This window comes from Pseudophryne corroboree, chromosome 10 (assembly GCF_028390025.1).
Source record: "Pseudophryne corroboree isolate aPseCor3 chromosome 10, aPseCor3.hap2, whole genome shotgun sequence".
Lineage (NCBI taxonomy): Eukaryota > Metazoa > Chordata > Amphibia > Anura > Myobatrachidae > Pseudophryne > Pseudophryne corroboree.
This window is the reverse complement of record NC_086453.1, coordinates 100,237,846-100,256,271: the sequence shown is the minus strand read 5'-3', so window position 1 is coordinate 100,256,271 and position 18,426 is coordinate 100,237,846. Positions and strand designations below refer to the sequence as shown.

The following is an 18,426-nucleotide window of genomic DNA, read 5'->3' as shown; positions in this document are numbered from 1 at the left end:
ATGAGAAAAAGTGGGTGAAAAATGTATTTTGTTACAGTAAAACTTAGCAGGTGCAACCGTGTTCATTTGAAACTTTTTAGATATGGTCAGGGTCTTATTAAACCCTTTTAGATTATGAATGGACCATAGGAATTGCAAAAATGTGCATTCAAGGTGCCCTATTTAGGAGTCTATGTATTTGCGGGGCATGCAGCATAGTACTGATGTTCGGTACTTTGCACATACGCCAGTCTGCCTATGTGCAGTATGGGTCTGCGATGGCGGAAGCAGTACGCCATCAGACCATCAGTGATTGACAATCTGATGCTGTTTGGGAACAGGGGCAGCCTCAGTTTTTTTAAAACAGAGGAGTGTCGGAGCTGCTGTGGGTGGAGATGCCAGGATGTCCATCAGAGGGCAGAGATTTCTTGGCCTCTTAGTAGAACCTGCATCCTACGAAGCAGCTCAGATCAGTAATGCCTGTAGGAGGCGTGACGCTCCTACTGCATCAGTCCCTGTGTCACTATTGGGGTGGGCTACAGGCTCCAGCTGGACTGACTGGATCATCACTAAAGGAAGGAATGGACTAAAACACTTTCTGTCTAGGCAGGGTTTTACTTTAAAGTGAAATGCGCTTACCACTACTCTGTAGACCCCAGGCCTTGTGCGCAAGTCAGATGTATTGATATTTGCAGACCGTAAGAAACCAGACCACATGATCGTGGATAAGTTAGGCTGGCATTCTTTGTATTGGACATGCAGATTGGTAATGCTCCGACCATAATGCAGATCAGAGACGTTGCCATCACTACACGTCAGCTATGTCATCACTGTGACCAATTTGAATAAAAGAAAAAAAAACTCCAAACAATCTTATGTCATGAGAAAAGGCTCCTTGTACCATTCAAATGGTGGCAATTGTATCTCCGTTACATTCACATCCCAGAAAAAGGACGTAAAGCGTGCCGTAATACTGTTGTACTGGATTCACCAGTGTCAGTGTAACAAAGTCAGAAGAAAGTAATAAAGTCCTACCAGTGTCTGGCAGAAACGCATCTTGAAGTCGTAGCTGGCGAATGAGAAGTTTGCAACCCTCTGTTCTAGATGGGGATCCAGATCGCAGCCTGTCACAGGCACCCTGTGTGCAGTACATATACTTATTTTATTCCCTTTATATTATAATAGTGAAATATACATATGACACAGCAAATGGCTCACCGTATCGCCATTGTGCGCTCTCAAGTTAAACGTCATAGCAGGTTCTGCCGTGAGCAGCGTATTTTGTATTAGATCTTTTACTGTGCCGAGATCTGCACCCTCATCGCTCTGTGTGTGCAGAGATAGTTGCCTTAGATAGATAAGGACCAATCATCCTGAATATTTCACCATTTCTGTTTTATGTGGAAACTGCAATCAAGCACCAAATGCTACAAATGGAGGCATTTCTGCAAACTCACTTGGTGTAAATACTTGGGTTCAATCTGAAGCAATAGATCCGGGCGCTCCTTAAAACTCCATGACACGAGAAGTCCTTCCTGTGGCAGCTCCTGCAACTGCACTTCTATCTGGATACAGAGAAATAAAAGAGGTGGTGTAAGGGTTGCTGTTGCTCTCTATGGGTTGCCTCTTAGATGAAAACAAAAAGAAAACCCACAAAACACTTAAATCCTGTAGTTCTTTAAAATAAAGACAAATCCACATTGGGAGTCAAACACATAACTATAAAATTTGCTAGCGACCCAGAGACCAGACAAATCTGCAGTAATACAGAAAGAATAACAAACGGACACCATACTCCTGCATGAGAACATTAATGCCAGAAGAACAATGGGCCTAATTCAGACCTGATCCTAGATGTGCTATATTTAGCACATCTACAATCAGTCACACAGACATGCGGGGGGATGCTCAGCACAGGGCTAGTCCGCCCCGCATGTCAGGCCCGACCCCGCCGCGCAAGTACAAAAGCATCGCCGCTTTTGTACTTGAAGAGTAGCTCCCCACCAGCGCAGCTCCTGCGTGCTGGCAGGGAGCTACTCGTCACTGTGAGGGTCGCGGCGGCTACGTGTGACGTCACGCAGCTGCCGTGGCCCACCCCCCGCACGGTCCGGGCACGCATGCGTTGCCCATACCGTGCCCCTAAAACAGCGGCCAAACGCCACCGGTCCGCGCCCTCCAGCCTAGCAAACGCCTCTGCCTGTCAATCAAGCAGAGGCAATCGAAGGGCTGAGACGGCCGTCGGCTGTCTGGCGTGCGCCGGCGCAGTGCGGCGCTGGTGCAGTTCAGACCTGACTGGCTGCTGTGCAAAAAACGCACAGCGCCAATCAGGTCTGAATTAGGCCCAATGTTTTCTCAGTTCTTTACAGATGTACCTTTCCTTTCTTTATTAGAATCAATCGGTTTTCCAAAACATCTTACAGTGCATTCCGAGAATAACTAGTTTCAAAGCGGGATATTATATATTTTCTCTCAAAATAAGAGGACATGCTGTTATGCAGCCCACACAAACATCCGTAGGACTGTGGACCCAGTTGGGAATGCACATGACTAAACCTATGCTGCAACCTTAACCCACAGGTCTGTGAATTTCAGTTTCTATGAGTTAACGGGGGTCATTCCGAGTTGATCGCTAGCTGAATTTTGTTCACAGCGATCAGGCTAAAAGTCGGCAGCTCTGCGCAATGCGCACGCACGACGTACGGGCACAACGAACTATGTAGATTTGCAGAGTCTAGTGATGCATTTCAGTCGCACTGCTTGCCGCAGAGTGATTTACATGAAGTGGGCGTTTCTGGGTGGCAACTGACCGTTTTCAGGGAGTGTGCGGAAAAACGCAGGCGTGCCAGAAAGAACGCAGGCGTGGCTGGGCGTGTTTGTGACGTCAAATCCGGAACTGAACAGTCTGAAGTGATCGCAAGCGCTGAGTAGGTTTTGAGCTAAGCTAAAATACACTCCCAGTGGGAAGCGGCATAGCGTTTGCACTGCTGCTAAAAACTGCTAGCGAGCGAACAACTCTGAATGACCCCCAACATGCGTTAGCAGGTAATTTACAGCACAAGGAAAAGGGGCTATAATTGAATAGCCCTGGGGGTTAAAGCCCAAGGTTACCACCCTTTACCTGGCGCAGTAAGTTACTGCATGTAATCGAATCCGGCCCTGGGATTACTCCCTTCATTCATTTACATTTCTCCATTTTCCTTCTAAAATATGCTGCTTAGAGCTGTATTTATATCACGTGTCACATCTGTAGTTTATGTTTTATATTACTGGCAGGACTCAGCTGCAAAATTACATTTTCCATTTAAAATAGAAGCCAATGACCATTTACCAGAACCACTGTAAGTGGCGTCACTGTTAAGAAAAAGGTTCTGCAGCAACTTACTGATCAGGGAATGCACCTTAGCACAGTAGCTGCAGCATGTGGGTACAACACTCAGCAAGGGATGCCGCAAACTGCCCAGCCCCTCCCACCTGAAGGGGATGTGAGGGGGAGATATGAGAGATTTACTAATCTATGTTTCTTCAAAGCAGTTTTGACCAGTGTTTTTAACTAAGTACTTCATGCTAATCAAGTCTGATTTATTATTAATTACTACTGCAGCTTGAAAAACCATCAGTCAAAGCCACTGATCATCAGCAGCTATGACCACAGGATAGTAAATCTAGCACCATAGGGGTGTAGTATGAGTCGGCACCGGGACCGGGATCCCGACCGCAGGAATACCGGCAGTGGTGTGAGCGCAAAAAGAGCCCCTTGCGGGATCGCTGCGCTCGCCACGCTATTTATTCTCCCTCTAGGGGTGTCGTGGACACCCCAAGAGGGAGAATAGTTGTCAGTATCCCTGCAAGGATCACGACAGCCGGTATATTGAATGCCACCTGATTTAGAGGGCCTTGCTCATGAGGACTTACAATCTGGGCTGTTGTATTGGTCTCAGGGATCCAAACCTAAGTGCACTTGTTTGTAACCATTATATGGAAGACAGCACCGCTACTTTAGTTTTCCAACTTACTTTTCTGTTCTTAAATGTACACACTTCCTATTAAGCACTAGGGTATGAAGAGATTAAAAATAGGATTTTAATACCTACCGGTAAATCCTTTTCTCTAAGGCCGTAGAGGATGCTGGGGTAACCATAAGAACCATGGGGTATAGACGGGATCCACAGGAGACATGGGCATTTTAAGACTTTGAATGGGTGTGAACTGGCTCCTCCCTCTATGCCCCTCCTCCAGGCTCCAGTTATAGGAACTGTGCCCAGGGAGACTGATATTTCGAGGAAAGGAATTATTGTTAAACTAAGGTGAGATACATACCAGCTCACACCTCAACCACGCCGCACAACATGGCATTCAACAGAACTCCAGCCAACGGCATGAACAATGTCAGCAACAGGCCGACTAGAACGTAACACAACCAGTGTACAGGCAGAACTAATAACTGCAGATACAGTACACACTGGGACGGGCGCCCAGCATCCTCTACGGACTAAGAGAAAAGGATTTACCGGTAAGTATTAAAATCCTATTTTCTCATATGTCCAGGAGGATGCTGGGGTATCCATAAGAACCATGGTGTTATAACAAAGCTCTAGAACGGGCGGGAGAGTGCGGATGACTCTGCAGCACCGATTGACCAAACATGAGGTCCTCCTCAGCCAGGGTATCGAACTTGTAAAACTTTGCAAAAGTGTTTGAACCCGACCAAGTAGCTGCTCGGCATAGTTGTGAGGCAGAGACCCCCCGGGCAGACGCCCAGGACGCACCCATCTTCCTGGTAGAATGGGCCTTCACCGCTTTCGGTAACGGCAATCCAGCCGTAGAATGAGCCTGCTGAATCGTAGAACAGATCCAGCGTGCAATAGTCTACTTGGAAGCAGGAGCCCCAATCTTGTTTGGATCATACAGGACAAACAGAGCCTCTGTTTTCCTAATCCGTGCTGTCCTGGCTACATAAATTTTCAAAGCTCTGACCACATCGAGAGACTTCGACTTCACTAAGGCTTCAGTAGCCACTGGCACCACAATAGGTTGGTTCATGTGGAACGATGAAATCACCTTCGGCAGAAATTGCTGACGAGTCCTCAACTCTGCTCTATCTTCATGGAAGATCAAATAAGGGCTCTTGTGAGACAAAGCCGCCAACTCCGATACCCGCCTTGCGGATGCCAAGGCCAACAGCATGACCACTTTCCAAGTGACGAATTTCAATTCCACCTTTTGTAAAGGTTCAAACCAATGTGATTGAAGTAACTGCAACACCACATTAAGATCCCATGGTGCCACTTGGGGCATAAATGGAGCTTGGATGTGCAACACGCCTTTCACGAAAGTCTGAACCTCTGGAAGTGAGGCCAATAGTTTTTGAAAGAAAACCGATAAGGCAGAAATTTGTACTTCAATTGAGCCCAACTTCAAGCCCGCATCCACACCTGCTTCTAGAAAATGGAGAAAACGTCCCAACTGAAATTCTTCCGTAGGAGCCTTCTTGGATTCACACCAAGACACATTTTCTCCAAATACGGTGGTAATGTTTGGACGTCACTCCCTTTCTAGCCTGAAGAAGTGTGGGAATTACTTCACTGGGGATACCCTTTTCGGGTTAGGATCTGGCGTTCAACCGTCAAGCCGTCAAACGCAGCCGCGGTAAGTCTTGATACACGCACGGCCCCTTTTGTAACAGATCCTCTCGTAGAGGAAGAGGCCAGGGATCTTCTATGAGTAATTCCTGAAGATCCGGATACCAAGCCCTCCTTGGCCAGTCTGGAACAATGAGGATCGCCCGAACCTTTGTTCTTCTAAAGATCTTAAGGACTTTTGGAATGAGCGGAAGCGGAGGGAATACATACACCGACTGAAACACCCATGGCGTCACTAGGGCATCCACTGCTATTGCTTGAGGATCCCTCGACCTGGAACAATATCTCTAAAGCTTCTTGTTGAGACGAGACGCCATCATGTCTACTTGGGGACTTCCCCAAAGACTTGTCACACCTGCAAAGACCTCTTGATGAAGACCCCACTCACCTGGATGGAGATCGTGTCTGCTGAGGAAGTCCGCTTCCCAGTTGTCCACTCCCGGAATGAAGACCGCTGACAGAGCGCTTGTATGTCTTTCCGCCCAACAAAGAACCCTCGTGGCCTCTGCCATTGCCGCTCTGCTTTTTGTTCCGACCTTGGCGGTTTATGTATGCTACTGCTGTTACATTGTCTGACTGGATCAGTACTGGCAGATTGCGAAGCAGATGTTCCGCTTGAAGAAGGCCGTTGTAAATGGCTCTTAACTCCAGAACGTTTATGTGTAGACAAGTTTCCAGGCTTGACCATCTTCCCTGGAAGTTTTCCCCTTGTGTGACTGCCCCCCAGCCTCGGAGACTCGCATTTGTGGTTACTAGGATCCAGTCCTGGATCCCGAACCTGCGTCCCTCTAGGAGGCGAGAGCTGTGCAGCCACCACAGGAGTGAGATTCTGGTCTTGGAAGACAGAATTATTTTCCGGTGCATGTGCAGGTGGGATCCGGACCACTTGTCCAACAGGTCCTACTGAAACACCCTGGCATGGAACCTGCCAAACTGAATGGCCTCATAGGCCGCCACCATCTTCCCCAGTAAACGAGTGCATTGATGGACTGACACTCTTGCTGGTTTCAGAATTTTACAAAAGAACTTTACCAAGAAGGGTAAACAAGAACTCTCCTATGTTGGGGCACTCAGTCGGTGTCATGAATATATATGCAGTACCCTTGGATCAATAATAGGGAAAGAAAGACAGAAAAAAGATAGAAATAGAAGAAAGACTATTTAAACTTAACTTTTATTATAAAATAATTAAAATATTCGGGAGATAACACTCACTTTATCTAAAAAGGCGAAATAGACACTACATATAACACAACATTTAACAATAAGGGCTCTTGTGAGACAAAGCCGCCAACTCCGATACCCGCCTTGCGGATGCCAAGGCCAACAGCATGACCACTTTCCAAGTGACGGTTGGTGTATAAACTCTAATTGGCCTGGGCCCTCTCTATTGACAGAGAATGATTCTATGAATGACACCTTCAGGCTTAAAGTCAAGACCTTATGGCAGTTTTCTTGGTTCTGCTGCCTCGTATGTGCTTTTGCATTATATACGTAGGTGAGAGACCATTACTTATGCCAGTCTCTAGAGTCACAGACAGTGCTAGAGCATTAGCGGAGAGTGTCTCATTCACTTCTACTTTTGGTTGATGACCTATGGTCAGTGCAGCCAATGAGAGAGCTACCGACACTTCACCTGCTCTGGTGTTGAGGAGAGTACAGAGTGTATGAAGACAAGACTATATATCAAACTTCGTGGTTCTGCTGCTTCTGAAGCTGTCCCCCCCCCCCCCCCCCCCCCTTTGTGAACAAGCCACGGGCGAAACGTACGTTAAAGGAAGGAGCGTGTGGGCGCCTTGCCAGTGCGCACGGCGGGCTGCCCCCCGGTACAGGTCGTATGAAACGAATGATACTGTTGTGAAGCCTCCAACTAAAGGCATCATATTGGTCTGATATCACAATGGAATAGCACGCTAATAGCTGCACGATCAGTGTATGACAAGTGTAATTTTTGTCTATTTATAAACAGCTGTCGCTATGACTGATATACAACTATAGACCATATACATGTGTGCTTCACAAATATAGCATGTTAAACTCTATTATATCTGTACAAGTTTCATGAATGACCTTAAAGTTAAAATAGCATGAATCCTGAAATACTATATAGGAAATAGGTGTGCTATAACTACTTACGGATATCCTCTTTCTATTAGATATACACCCTGTAATAACTCTGGGCAATTCTTATGCTCAGAGCCATGATATAATTATTAAACACTGAGCACTGTTGTCGGGGGCAATAAATCACTAGGTTCATGTATATATTTATGTTTTCAACATTGTGCTCTACAGTCAGGATGTATACTACATAAATTAATATTATTATTTTGGAGGATTAATTATCATTGTCACGATAGATGAGTATAAGATATAAAGGCTAACTGGATACTAGAGCCAGCTATACTTAAATCTAATTACAGTGGTCTAAAAAAGTTACATATTAACTCAATTAATTTTTAATGCATATAAGAAATATAAATTTGAATGAAATCTATGAAAGGAGTAAAGAGAACGTTGTCCTCTCTGTGATATACAGTATATGATGATCCTTATTGGTGTTAATATGCAATAGATGATCATAGATGAGATTCACAATGTTTTCTGTACTTTCAAGACCACAATAGCAAAGTGTCAGTAACCCCTGAATTGGCTGCACTGATCTTAGTATTATCAGCCAACATCTGAGGCGAATGAGACAGTGCATATTTGACTGGCCTGATCTACATTTCCATTGACTAGCATCAGTAATGGTCTCTCACCACGCATATAATGCTTAAGCACATGCGTGGCAGCAGAACCACGAAGTTTGATATATAGTCTTGTCTTCATACACTCTGTACTCTCCTCAACACCAGAGCAGGTGAAGTGTCAGTAGCTCTCTCATTGGCTGCACTGACCATAGGTCATCAACCAAAAGTAGAAGTGAATGAGACACTCTCCGCTAATGCTCTGGCACTGTCTGTGACTCTAGAGACTGGCATAAGTAATGGTCTCTCACCTACGTATATAATGCAAAAGCACATACGAGGCAGCAGAACCAAGAAAACTGCCATAATGTCTTGACTTTAAGCCTGAAGGTGTCATTCATAGAATCATTCTCTGTCAATCGAGAGGGCCAAGGCCCATTAGAGTTTATACACCAACTGTACCTTTTAATTGTTAAATGTTGTGTTATATGTAGTGTGTCTATATTTCGCCTTTTTAGATAAAGTGAGTGTTATCTCCCGAATATTTTAATTATTTTATAATAAAAGTTAAGTTTAAATAGAGTCTTCTATTTCTATCTTTCTTCTGTCTTTCTTTCCCCATTATTGATCCAAGGGTACTGCATATATATTCATGACACCAACTGAGTGCCCCAACATAGGAGAGTTCTTGTTTACCCTTCTTGGTAAAGTTCGGTTGTAAAATTTAACCCAAACTCTCAGGGAGCACCCCCCATTGCCCTTAATCAGTACACAAGCACAGAAGTGCAAGATATAAGAAAATTTGGGGTAGGAGTGTTACTCGTTTAGAGACTGTCCTTTGGCCTAGATATCTTTTATTTTCATTGTTCTCTAGTCTGTGCGGTTAACAACCCCCTTTTTTCTGGTTTCAGAATTTGTCTGACCAGGTTCTGAATCTCCAGAGCCTTTTCCACTGGAAGAAAAACTCTGTAATTCTGTGTCCAGAAACATTCCCAAAAACGAAAGCCGCATCGTCGGAATCAATTGTGATTTTGGCAATTTTAGGAGCCAACTGTGTCGTTGCAGAACTGCCAGGGCGAGTGTAATGTTCTGCACCAGTTGGTCCTTGGATCTCGCCTTTATCAGGAGATCGTCCAAGTACGGGATAATCGTGACTCCTTTCTTGCGAAGGAGAATCATAATTTCCGCCATCACTTTGGTGAAAATCCTCGGAGCCGTGGACAGACCAAACGGCAACGTCTGAAATTGGTAATGACAATCCTGAATTGCAAACCTCAGGTAAGCCTGATGCGGAGGATAAATGGGAACATGTAAGTAGGCATCCTTTATATCTACCGACACCATAACATCCCCTTCCTCCAGACTGGAGATCACTGCTCGGAGAGACTCCATCTTGAATTTGAATTTTCTTAGGTAGAAATTGAGGGATTTTAGGTTCAGGATTGGTCTGACCGAGCCGTCCGGCTTCGGAACCACGATCAGGCTCAAATAAAAGCCCTCTCTCTCCCTGTAGTGACGGGGGAACCTTGATAATGACCTGATTTTGACACAACCTTTGTATTGCGTCGCATACTACCTCCCTGTCCGGAAGAGAAGCTGGTAAGGCGGATTTGAAAAATCGGCGATGGGGAACGTCCTGAAACTCCAGTTTGTACCCTTGGGACGCTATTTCTAAAACCCATGGGTCCAGGTCCGAACGAACCCAGAACTGACTGAAGAGTTTGAGACGTGCCCCCACCAGTGCGGGCTCCCGCAAGAAAGCTCCAGCGTCATGCGGTGGATTTGGCAGAAGCCGGGGAGGACTTCTGCTCCTGGGAAACTGCCGAGGCCGGTGATGTTTTACCCCTTCCCCTTCCTCTAGTAGCAAGGAAGGAAGAACCTTCCTGTATTTATTGGGCCAAAAGGACTGCATCTGATAGTGGTGTGTTTTCTTTTGTTATGAAGGAACATAAGGCAAAAATTATGACTTACCCGCGGTAGCTGTAGATACCAAATCAGCGAGACCGTCACCAAACAAGACACCACCTTTATATGGCAGAGATTCCATATTTTTCCTGGAGTCAGCATCAGCATTCCATTGATGGATCCACAATGCTCACCTAGCAGAGACTGCCATGTGATTGGCTTTTGATCCCAAAAGGCCAATATCTCTCGCAGTTTCCTTTAGGTAGGCCACTGCGTCCCTGATATGACCCAGTGTCAAAAGGACGCTATCCCTATCTAGGGCATCTATCAAAGAGGACAAGTTATCTGCCCACTTTTCGATAGCACTACTCACCCACGCAACACGCTATGGCTGGTCTGAGCAGCGTACCCGTGGTGGCATAAATGGATTTTAATGTATTTTCCTGCTTGCGATCCGCAGGGTCCTTAAGGGGTGCCGTATCAGTAGACGGGAAAGCCACCTTTTTAGACAAGCGGGATAGGGCCTTGTCCACAATGGGGGGTGACTCCCACTTTTCCCTATCCCCAGAGGGAAAGGGATACGCCACCTGAATCCTTTTGGGAATCAAAAACTTTTTGTCAGGGCTTTCCCAAACCTTTTCAAAAAGAGTGTTCAGTTCATGAGAGGGAGGAAACGTTACCACAGGTTTCTTTTCTTTATACATACAAACCCTTGTATCAGGAACAGCAGAGTCCTCGGAAATATGTAATACGTCTTTTACCGCCACAATCATGTACTGAATACTCTCTGCTAATTTAGGATCCAATCTGGAATCACTAAAGTCGATACTGGAGTCAGTGTCTGTGTCGGTATCTGTGTTTGACAACTGGGCAAACGAACGTTTTTGTGACCCCGAAGGGGTCTCTACCTGCAATAACACATCCTCCACAGATTTCTTCCATGCCTGGTACCGAGAGTCAGATTTATCTAATCTCTTACTAATACGAGCCACATTAGCATTCAAGGAGTCGGCGGTGGGTCACTCCCACAGCCGTTTGTGTCCCTAATACAGCCTCCTCCTGGGAAGAGCACTCAGCTATGCCGACACACGTGTCCCAAACACCCACAGACACACGGGCATATAGGGGAGAGACCCACAGCAAAGCCTGTCAGAGAGACACAGAGGGAGTTTTGCCAGCTCACCACCCAGCGCCTAATCACCGGTTCTGGAACACTAAAAAATGCCCCAGACCTGCAGCACTTTTACAATAAATATAACTTGCACCAATATTCCTGTGCCGCACCCCTCCCATTTTGCACCCTGATACTTAGTCAGAAGTGTGAGAAAGTACCAGCGTCTCTGCAGCCTTGTGGAGAGGGAAATAGCGCTGAGCTCTGTGAACTGTGAGGACGAAGCTCCGCCCCCTTAATGGCGCGCTTCAGTCCCGCTTTTTTTAAAACTATATTTATACTGGCGGGGGTCATTTTGAGGTATAACTGCTGCCCAGGGCCCCCCCCGCGCCCTGTAGTGCCGCTGTGTGTGGGAGCATGGCGCGCAGCGCGAACGTTGTGCAGTACCTCAGAAAGCTGTCACTGAAGTCTTCTGATCTTCTTCTACTCACCTGTCTTCTGGCTCTGTAAGGGGGGTGACGGCCGGTTCTGGGAACGAGCACCTAGGCGTACCTAGCGATCAGACCCTCAGGAGCCAATGGTGTCCTGAAGCCAAGAAGCAGAGCCTTTAACTCACTGGAAGTAGGTCTAACTTCTCTCCCCTTAGTCCCACGAAGCAGGGAGACTGTTGCCAGCAGTCTCCCTGAAAATAAAAAAACCTAACAAAAGTCTTTTCCCGAGAAACTCTGTAGAGCTCCTCAGTGTGCATCCAGTCGGCCTGGGCACAATTCTAAAACTGGAGTCTGGAGGAGGGGCATAGAGGAAGGAGCCAGTTCACACCCATTCAAAGTCTTAAAATGCCCATGTCTCCTGCGAATCCCGTCTATACCCCAGGGTTCTTATGGTTACCCCAGCATCCTCTAGGTCCTAGAGTCTAGGACATATGAGAAAAGCATGTCCAGCACTGCCCAACCATGGCGTGTTCCTCACATACCAACAACGGACACTCTCCCAATCTGCCTAACAGGCTTCCAGCATGTGCAATATATACTTATGGCTATATTTACGAAGCAGCGGTTTCTGTAACCTACCACTTCTCAGTGTGTTGAACCTGAAACTTTAAAGCGGCACTCAAATTTAGTGTAAAGCCTGGCAAGCTTTACACTGAATGAGTATACCCACTTTAAAGTTTTCAGCTGAGAAGAGGTAGCTTACATAAGGAGACACTTTGTAGATCTAGACCTCACACTTTAGTCTGGTCTGCTTTTTATTTTCTCTGATTCTCTATATCACAGGTTCTCAAACTCTGTCCTCAGGGCCCCACACAGTGCATGTTTTGCAGTTCTCCTCACAGAATCGCAAGTGACATAGTTAGCTCCACCTGCGGACCTTTTAAAATGTGTCAGTGAGTAATTACTACACCTGTGCACATGCTGGGTGACCTGCAAAACATGCACTGTGTGGGGTCCTGAGGACAGAGTTTGAGAACCACTGCTCTATATATTTTAAGGGTCTCTTGTTTAACAGCTAAATCACTACCTCTTCCCCTCCAACCAAAACTCTTTAACCCTATTTCCTTGTCTAAAATATTTAACCTACTGTAGCCCCCCATCACACCTGGGTGTACTAGGGTATGCCGGCGGCCGGTCTCCAGGCGACCAGCATACAGACGTCTGAATCCCGACCGCCAGCATAGCGACAGCTGGGTGATAGCAAATGAGCCCCTTGCGGGCTCGCTGCGATCGCCACGCTGTGGGCACAGTGGCTCGCTACACACGCCACGCTATCTATTCTCCCTAAAGGGGGGTCGTGTACCCTCAAGAGGGAGAAAAGATGTCGGAATGCCGGCGGTCGGGATTCCGGCACCGGTATGCTGGTTCTCGGGAGCCCGGCCGCCGGCAAACAGAAGACCACCCATCACACCTAGTTTAAATATCCCTTCAGCTCTCAAAATCCACCTCCTGCTAGTCCAGCAGACCTATTCAATCTATATGCAATCCTTACCTACTGCAGAATTAAATTAGATGAGAAGGGGGGGGATGGGGTTCGGTGGATAGCTCCACATGGGCCCCCTCAACACTTAAACCATCCCTGTACATGTGGGAAACTAAATTCATTATGCTATAATAATTTTTAGTTTTTTAAATGGATTCTATGCTTTAGAAGAACTCTTGCTATTTACAACTCTGCCCAAATTCTGGTACACTAAAAACACGAGTTATCAGGGGGTAATCGCAAATATTTAGTATCCCCTTAATGTATGACTGAGGGTCCGCAACAGATAGCTCAGATACCTGCTGTGATCCCTCCATTCCCGCCTGCAGCTCTCTTACGGTTTCTATTGAAGATGCTATGCTGCTTTGTATTCCAAAGCGTGGTAAAAATGGAATTTCCGAGCTTGGCCCCAATAGCTACTGCCATCTGATAAGGACATTAGCCCATTGTAGCCTATGAGCTACAGATCGCATAATTAGCCGACAGAGGGTTCCTCCGGGAACCCTCCCTGGCAATAGCTGCCACACATGCGTAGTCTGTGGAACTAGAATTGCATGCTGCGATTACATTCTAGGCATCCAGATCGCATGGAGTATGTGAGAAATGATAGACTCCTAAATAAGAGTGGCAGTAAAAAAATAAGTAGTGAGGGGATAAAAAAAAAAAAAATGATTGGCCTCTAAAGCAGGAAAGCATGCAACCTGTGATACTACATATATATGAGCCACAAGAACTAAAGACTGATTACTGAGCAAGGCTGAAAGCAAAGCTACAGTAACTAGAGCAGCATGATACAAAGCTGGTAATCACAGCATCTGTCAGACTCAGATTGGGTCTATTTACAAAGCCTTGAACGGATATAATGTGGGCGTAGATAAAGTACCTGCCAAATAGCTCCTAAATACCATGTCACAGGCTGAGTTTGAAAAAATAAGATTTTACTCACCGGTAAATCTATTTCCCGTAGTCCGTAGTGGATGCTGGGAACTCCGAAAGGACCATGGGGAATAGCGGGCTCCGAAGGAGGCTGGGCACTCTAGAAAGATTTAGGACTACCTGGTGTGCACTTGCTCCTCCCACTATGACCCTCCTCCAAGCCTCAGTTAGGACACTGTGCCCGGACGAGCTGACATAATAAGGAAGGATTTTGAATCCCGGGTAAGACTCATACCAGCTACACCAATCACACCGTACAACTCGTGATACTATATCCAGTTTGACAGTATGAAAACAACAGCCTCTCAACAGATGGCTCAACAATAACCCTTTAGTTAGCAATAACTATTTACAAGTATTGCAGACAATCCGCACTTGGGATGGGCGCCCAGCATCCACTACGGACTACGAGAAATAGATTTACCGGCGAGTAAAATCTTATTTTCTCTGACGTCCTAGTGGATGCTGGGAACTTCGAAAGGACCATGGGGATTATACCAAAGCTCCCAAACGGGCGGGAGAGTGCGGATGACTCTGCAGCACCGAATGAGAGAACTCAAGGTCCTCCTCAGCCAGGGTATTAAATTTGTAGAATTTTGCAAACGTGTTTGCCCCTGACCAAGTAACAGCTCGGCAAAGTTGTAAAGCCGAGACCCCTCGGGCAGCCGCCCAAGATGAGCCCACCTTCCCTGTAGAATGGGCTTTCACTGATTTAGGATGCGGCAGTCCAGCCGCAGAATGCGCCTGCTGAATCGTGTCACAGATCCAGCGAGCGATAGTCTGCTTAGAAGCAGGAGCACCCAGCCTGTTGGGTGCATACAGGATAAATAGCGAGTCAATTTTCTTGACTCTAGCCGTCCTGGAAACATAATTTTTCAAGGCCCTGACTACGTCCAGTAACTTGGAATCCTCCAAGTCCCTAGTAGCCGCAGGCACCACAATAGGTTGGTTCAAGTGAAAAACGGATACCACCTTAGGGAGAAACTGGGGACGAGTCCTCAATTCTGCCCTATCCATATGGAAAATCAGATAAGGACTTTTATATGACAAAGCGGCCAATTCTGATACACGCCTGGCCGAAGCCAAGGCCAATAACATGACCACTTTCCGCGTGAGATATTTTAGATCCACGGTTTTTAGTGGTTCAAACCAATGTGATTTTAAGAAACTCAACACCACGTTGAGATCCCAAGGTGCCACTGGAGGCACAACCGGGGGCTGAATATGCAGCACTCCTTTCACAATGTCTGAACTTCAGGTACTGAAGCTAATTCTTTCTGGAAGAAAATCGACAGAGCCGAGATCTGTATCTTAATGGAGCCTAATTTTAGGCCCATAGACACTCCTGCTTGTAGGAAATGCAGAAATCGACCTAGTTGAAATTCCTCTGTTGGGGCCTTTTGTGGCCTCACACCAAGCAACATATTTCCGCCATATGCGGTGATAATGTTTTGCAGTTACATCTTTCCTGGCTTGAATCAGCGTAGGAATGACTTCCTCCGGAATGCCCTTTTCCTTTAGGATCCGGCGTTCAACCGCCATGCCATCAAAACGTAGCCGCGGTAAGTCTTGGAACAGACAGGGCCCCTGCTGCAGCAGGTCCTGTCTGAGCGGCAGAGGCCATGGGTCCTCTGATATAATTTCTTGCAGTTCTGGGTACCAGGCTCTTCTTGGCCAATCCGGAACCACGAGTATTGTTCTTACTCCTCGCCTTCTTATTATTCTCAGTACCTTTGGTATGAGAGGCATAGGGGGGGGGGGGGAGGAACACATAAACCGACTGGTACACCCACGGTGTTACCAGAGCGTCCACAGCTATCGCCTGAAGGTCCCTTGACCTGGCGCAATATCTTTTATAGCTTTTTGTTGAGGCGGGACGCCTTCATGTCCACCTGTGGCCTTTCCCAATGGTGTACAATCCTTTGGAAGACTTCTGGATGAAGTCCCCACTCTCTCGGGTGGAAGTCGTGTCTGCTGAGAAGATCTGCTTCCCAGTTGTCCACTCCGGGAATGAACACTGCTGACAGTGCCAACACATGATTTTCCGCCCATCGGAGAATCCTTGTGGCTTCTGCCATTGCCATCCTGCTTCTTGTGCCGCCCTGTTGGTTTACATGGGCGACTGCCGTGATGTTGTCCGATTGGATCAGGACCGGCCGGTTTTGAAGCAGAGGCCTTGCCTGACTCGGGGCATTGTAAATGGCCCTCAGTTTTAGAATATTTATGTAGGCAAGTCACCTGACTTGACCAAAGTCCCTGGAAGCTTCTTCCTGTGTGACTGCCCCCCAGCCTCAAAGGCTGGCATCCATGGTCACTAGGACCTAGTCCTGTATGTCGAACCTGCGGCCCTCTTGAAGATGGGCACTCTGCAACCACTACAGTAGAGATACCCTGGTCCTTGGAGACAGGGTTATCAGCCGATGCATCTGAAGATGTGATCCGGACCACTTGTCTAATAGGTCCCCCTGAAAAGTTCTTGCATGGAACCTGCCGAATGGGATTGCTTCGTAGGAAGCTATCATTTTTCCCAGGACTCGCGTGCAATGATGCACCGATAACTGTTTTGGCTTCAGGAGGTCTCTGACTAGAGATGACAGCTCCTTGGCTTTCTCCTCCGGGAGAAACACTTATTTCTGGTCTGTGTCCAGAACCATCCCCAGGAACAGTAGACGTGTCGTAGGAAACAGCTGTGTCTTTGGACTGTTTAGAATCCAACCGTGCTGTTGTAGCACTTTCCAAAATAGTGCTACCCCGACTAGCAACTGCTCCTTGGACCTCGCCCTTATAAGGAGATTGTCCAAGTACGGGATCATTAAAAACTCCCCTTTTTCGAAGGAGTATCATCATTCCGGCCATTACCTTGGTAACACCCTCGGTGCCAAGTACAGTCCAAACGGCAGAGTCTGGACTTGGTAATGGTAATCCTGTACCACAAATCTGAGGTACTCCTGGCGAGGATAGTAAATGGGGACATGCAGGTAGGTAAGCATCCTTGATGTCCCAGGATACCATGTAATCCCCCTCGTCCAGGCTTGCAATAACCGCCCTGAGCGATTCCATCTTGAACTTGAATTTTTTTATGTATGTGTTCAAGGATTTTAAATATAAAAAAGGTTCACACCAAACCATGCGGTTTCGGTACCCCAAACCGTGTGGAATAGTAACCCCGTCCTTGTTGAAGTAGGGGCACCTTAAGTATTACCTGCTGGGAATACAGCTTATTAATTGCCTCTAGCACAGCCTCCCTGCCTGAGGGAGTTGTCGGCAAGGCATATTTGAGGAAACGGCGGGGGGAAGACATCTCGAATTCCAGCTTGTACCCCTGAAATACTACTTGAATGAAACAGGGATCCACCTGTGAGCGAGCCCACTGATCGCTGAAATTTTTGAGACGGCCCCCCACCGTACCTGGCTACACCTGTGGAGCCCCCGCGTCATACTGTGGACTCAGAGGAAGCGAGAGAAGAATTATGATTCTGGGAACAGGCTGACTGGTGCAGCTTTTTCCCCTCTTCCCTTGTCTCTGTACAGAAAGGAAGCGCCTTTGATCCGCTTGCTTTTCTGAAGCCGAAAGGACTGTACCTGATAATACAGTGCTTTCTTAGTCTGTGAGGAAAACTGAGGTAAAAATATTTCTTCCCAGCTGTTGCTGCGGATACGAGGTCCCAGAGACCATCCCCAAATAATTCCTCACCCTTATAAGGCAGAATCTCTATGCGCCTTTTAAAGTCAGCATCACCTGTCCAGTGACCGGTCTCTAATACCCTCCTGACAGAATGGACATTACATTAATTTTGGATGCCAGCCGGCAAAATATCCCTCTGTGCATCCCTCATATATAAGACGACGTCTTTAATATGTTCTCATGTTAGCAAACTAGTATGTTTGACAGGGTCACCGACCACGCTGCAGCAGCACGCTCTGCAGGTTTCAGTCTAGTACCGGAGTGTGTAAATACAGACTTCAGGATAGCCTCCTGCTTTTTATCAACAGGTACCTTCAAAGTGGCCGTTCCTAAAACGGCAGTGCCACCTATTTTGACAACCGTGTGAGCGCCTTATCCACCCTAGGGGATATCTCCCAGTGTAACTTATCCTCTGGCGGGAAAAGGTACGCCATCAGTAACTTTTTAGAAATTACCAGTTTCTTATCAGGGGGAACCCACGCTTTTCACACACTTCATTCATTCATC

General features: G+C 46.8%; 1 protein-coding gene across 1 annotated transcript in view; it reads right to left on the bottom strand.

Annotated features, from left to right (window-relative positions):
- Positions 1-18,426, bottom strand: part of C2CD2L (C2CD2 like) — a 102,594-nt gene that overhangs the window by 68,417 nt on the left and 15,751 nt on the right. The window contains exons 4-6 of the mRNA XM_063942646.1: positions 1,437-1,544; positions 1,198-1,305; positions 1,015-1,117 (exon numbers count right to left, since the gene is read on the bottom strand). Of these exons, the coding sequence (XP_063798716.1) occupies positions 1,015-1,117; positions 1,198-1,305; positions 1,437-1,544 (319 nt within the window). The remainder of the gene's footprint in view (positions 1-1,014; positions 1,118-1,197; positions 1,306-1,436; positions 1,545-18,426) is intronic.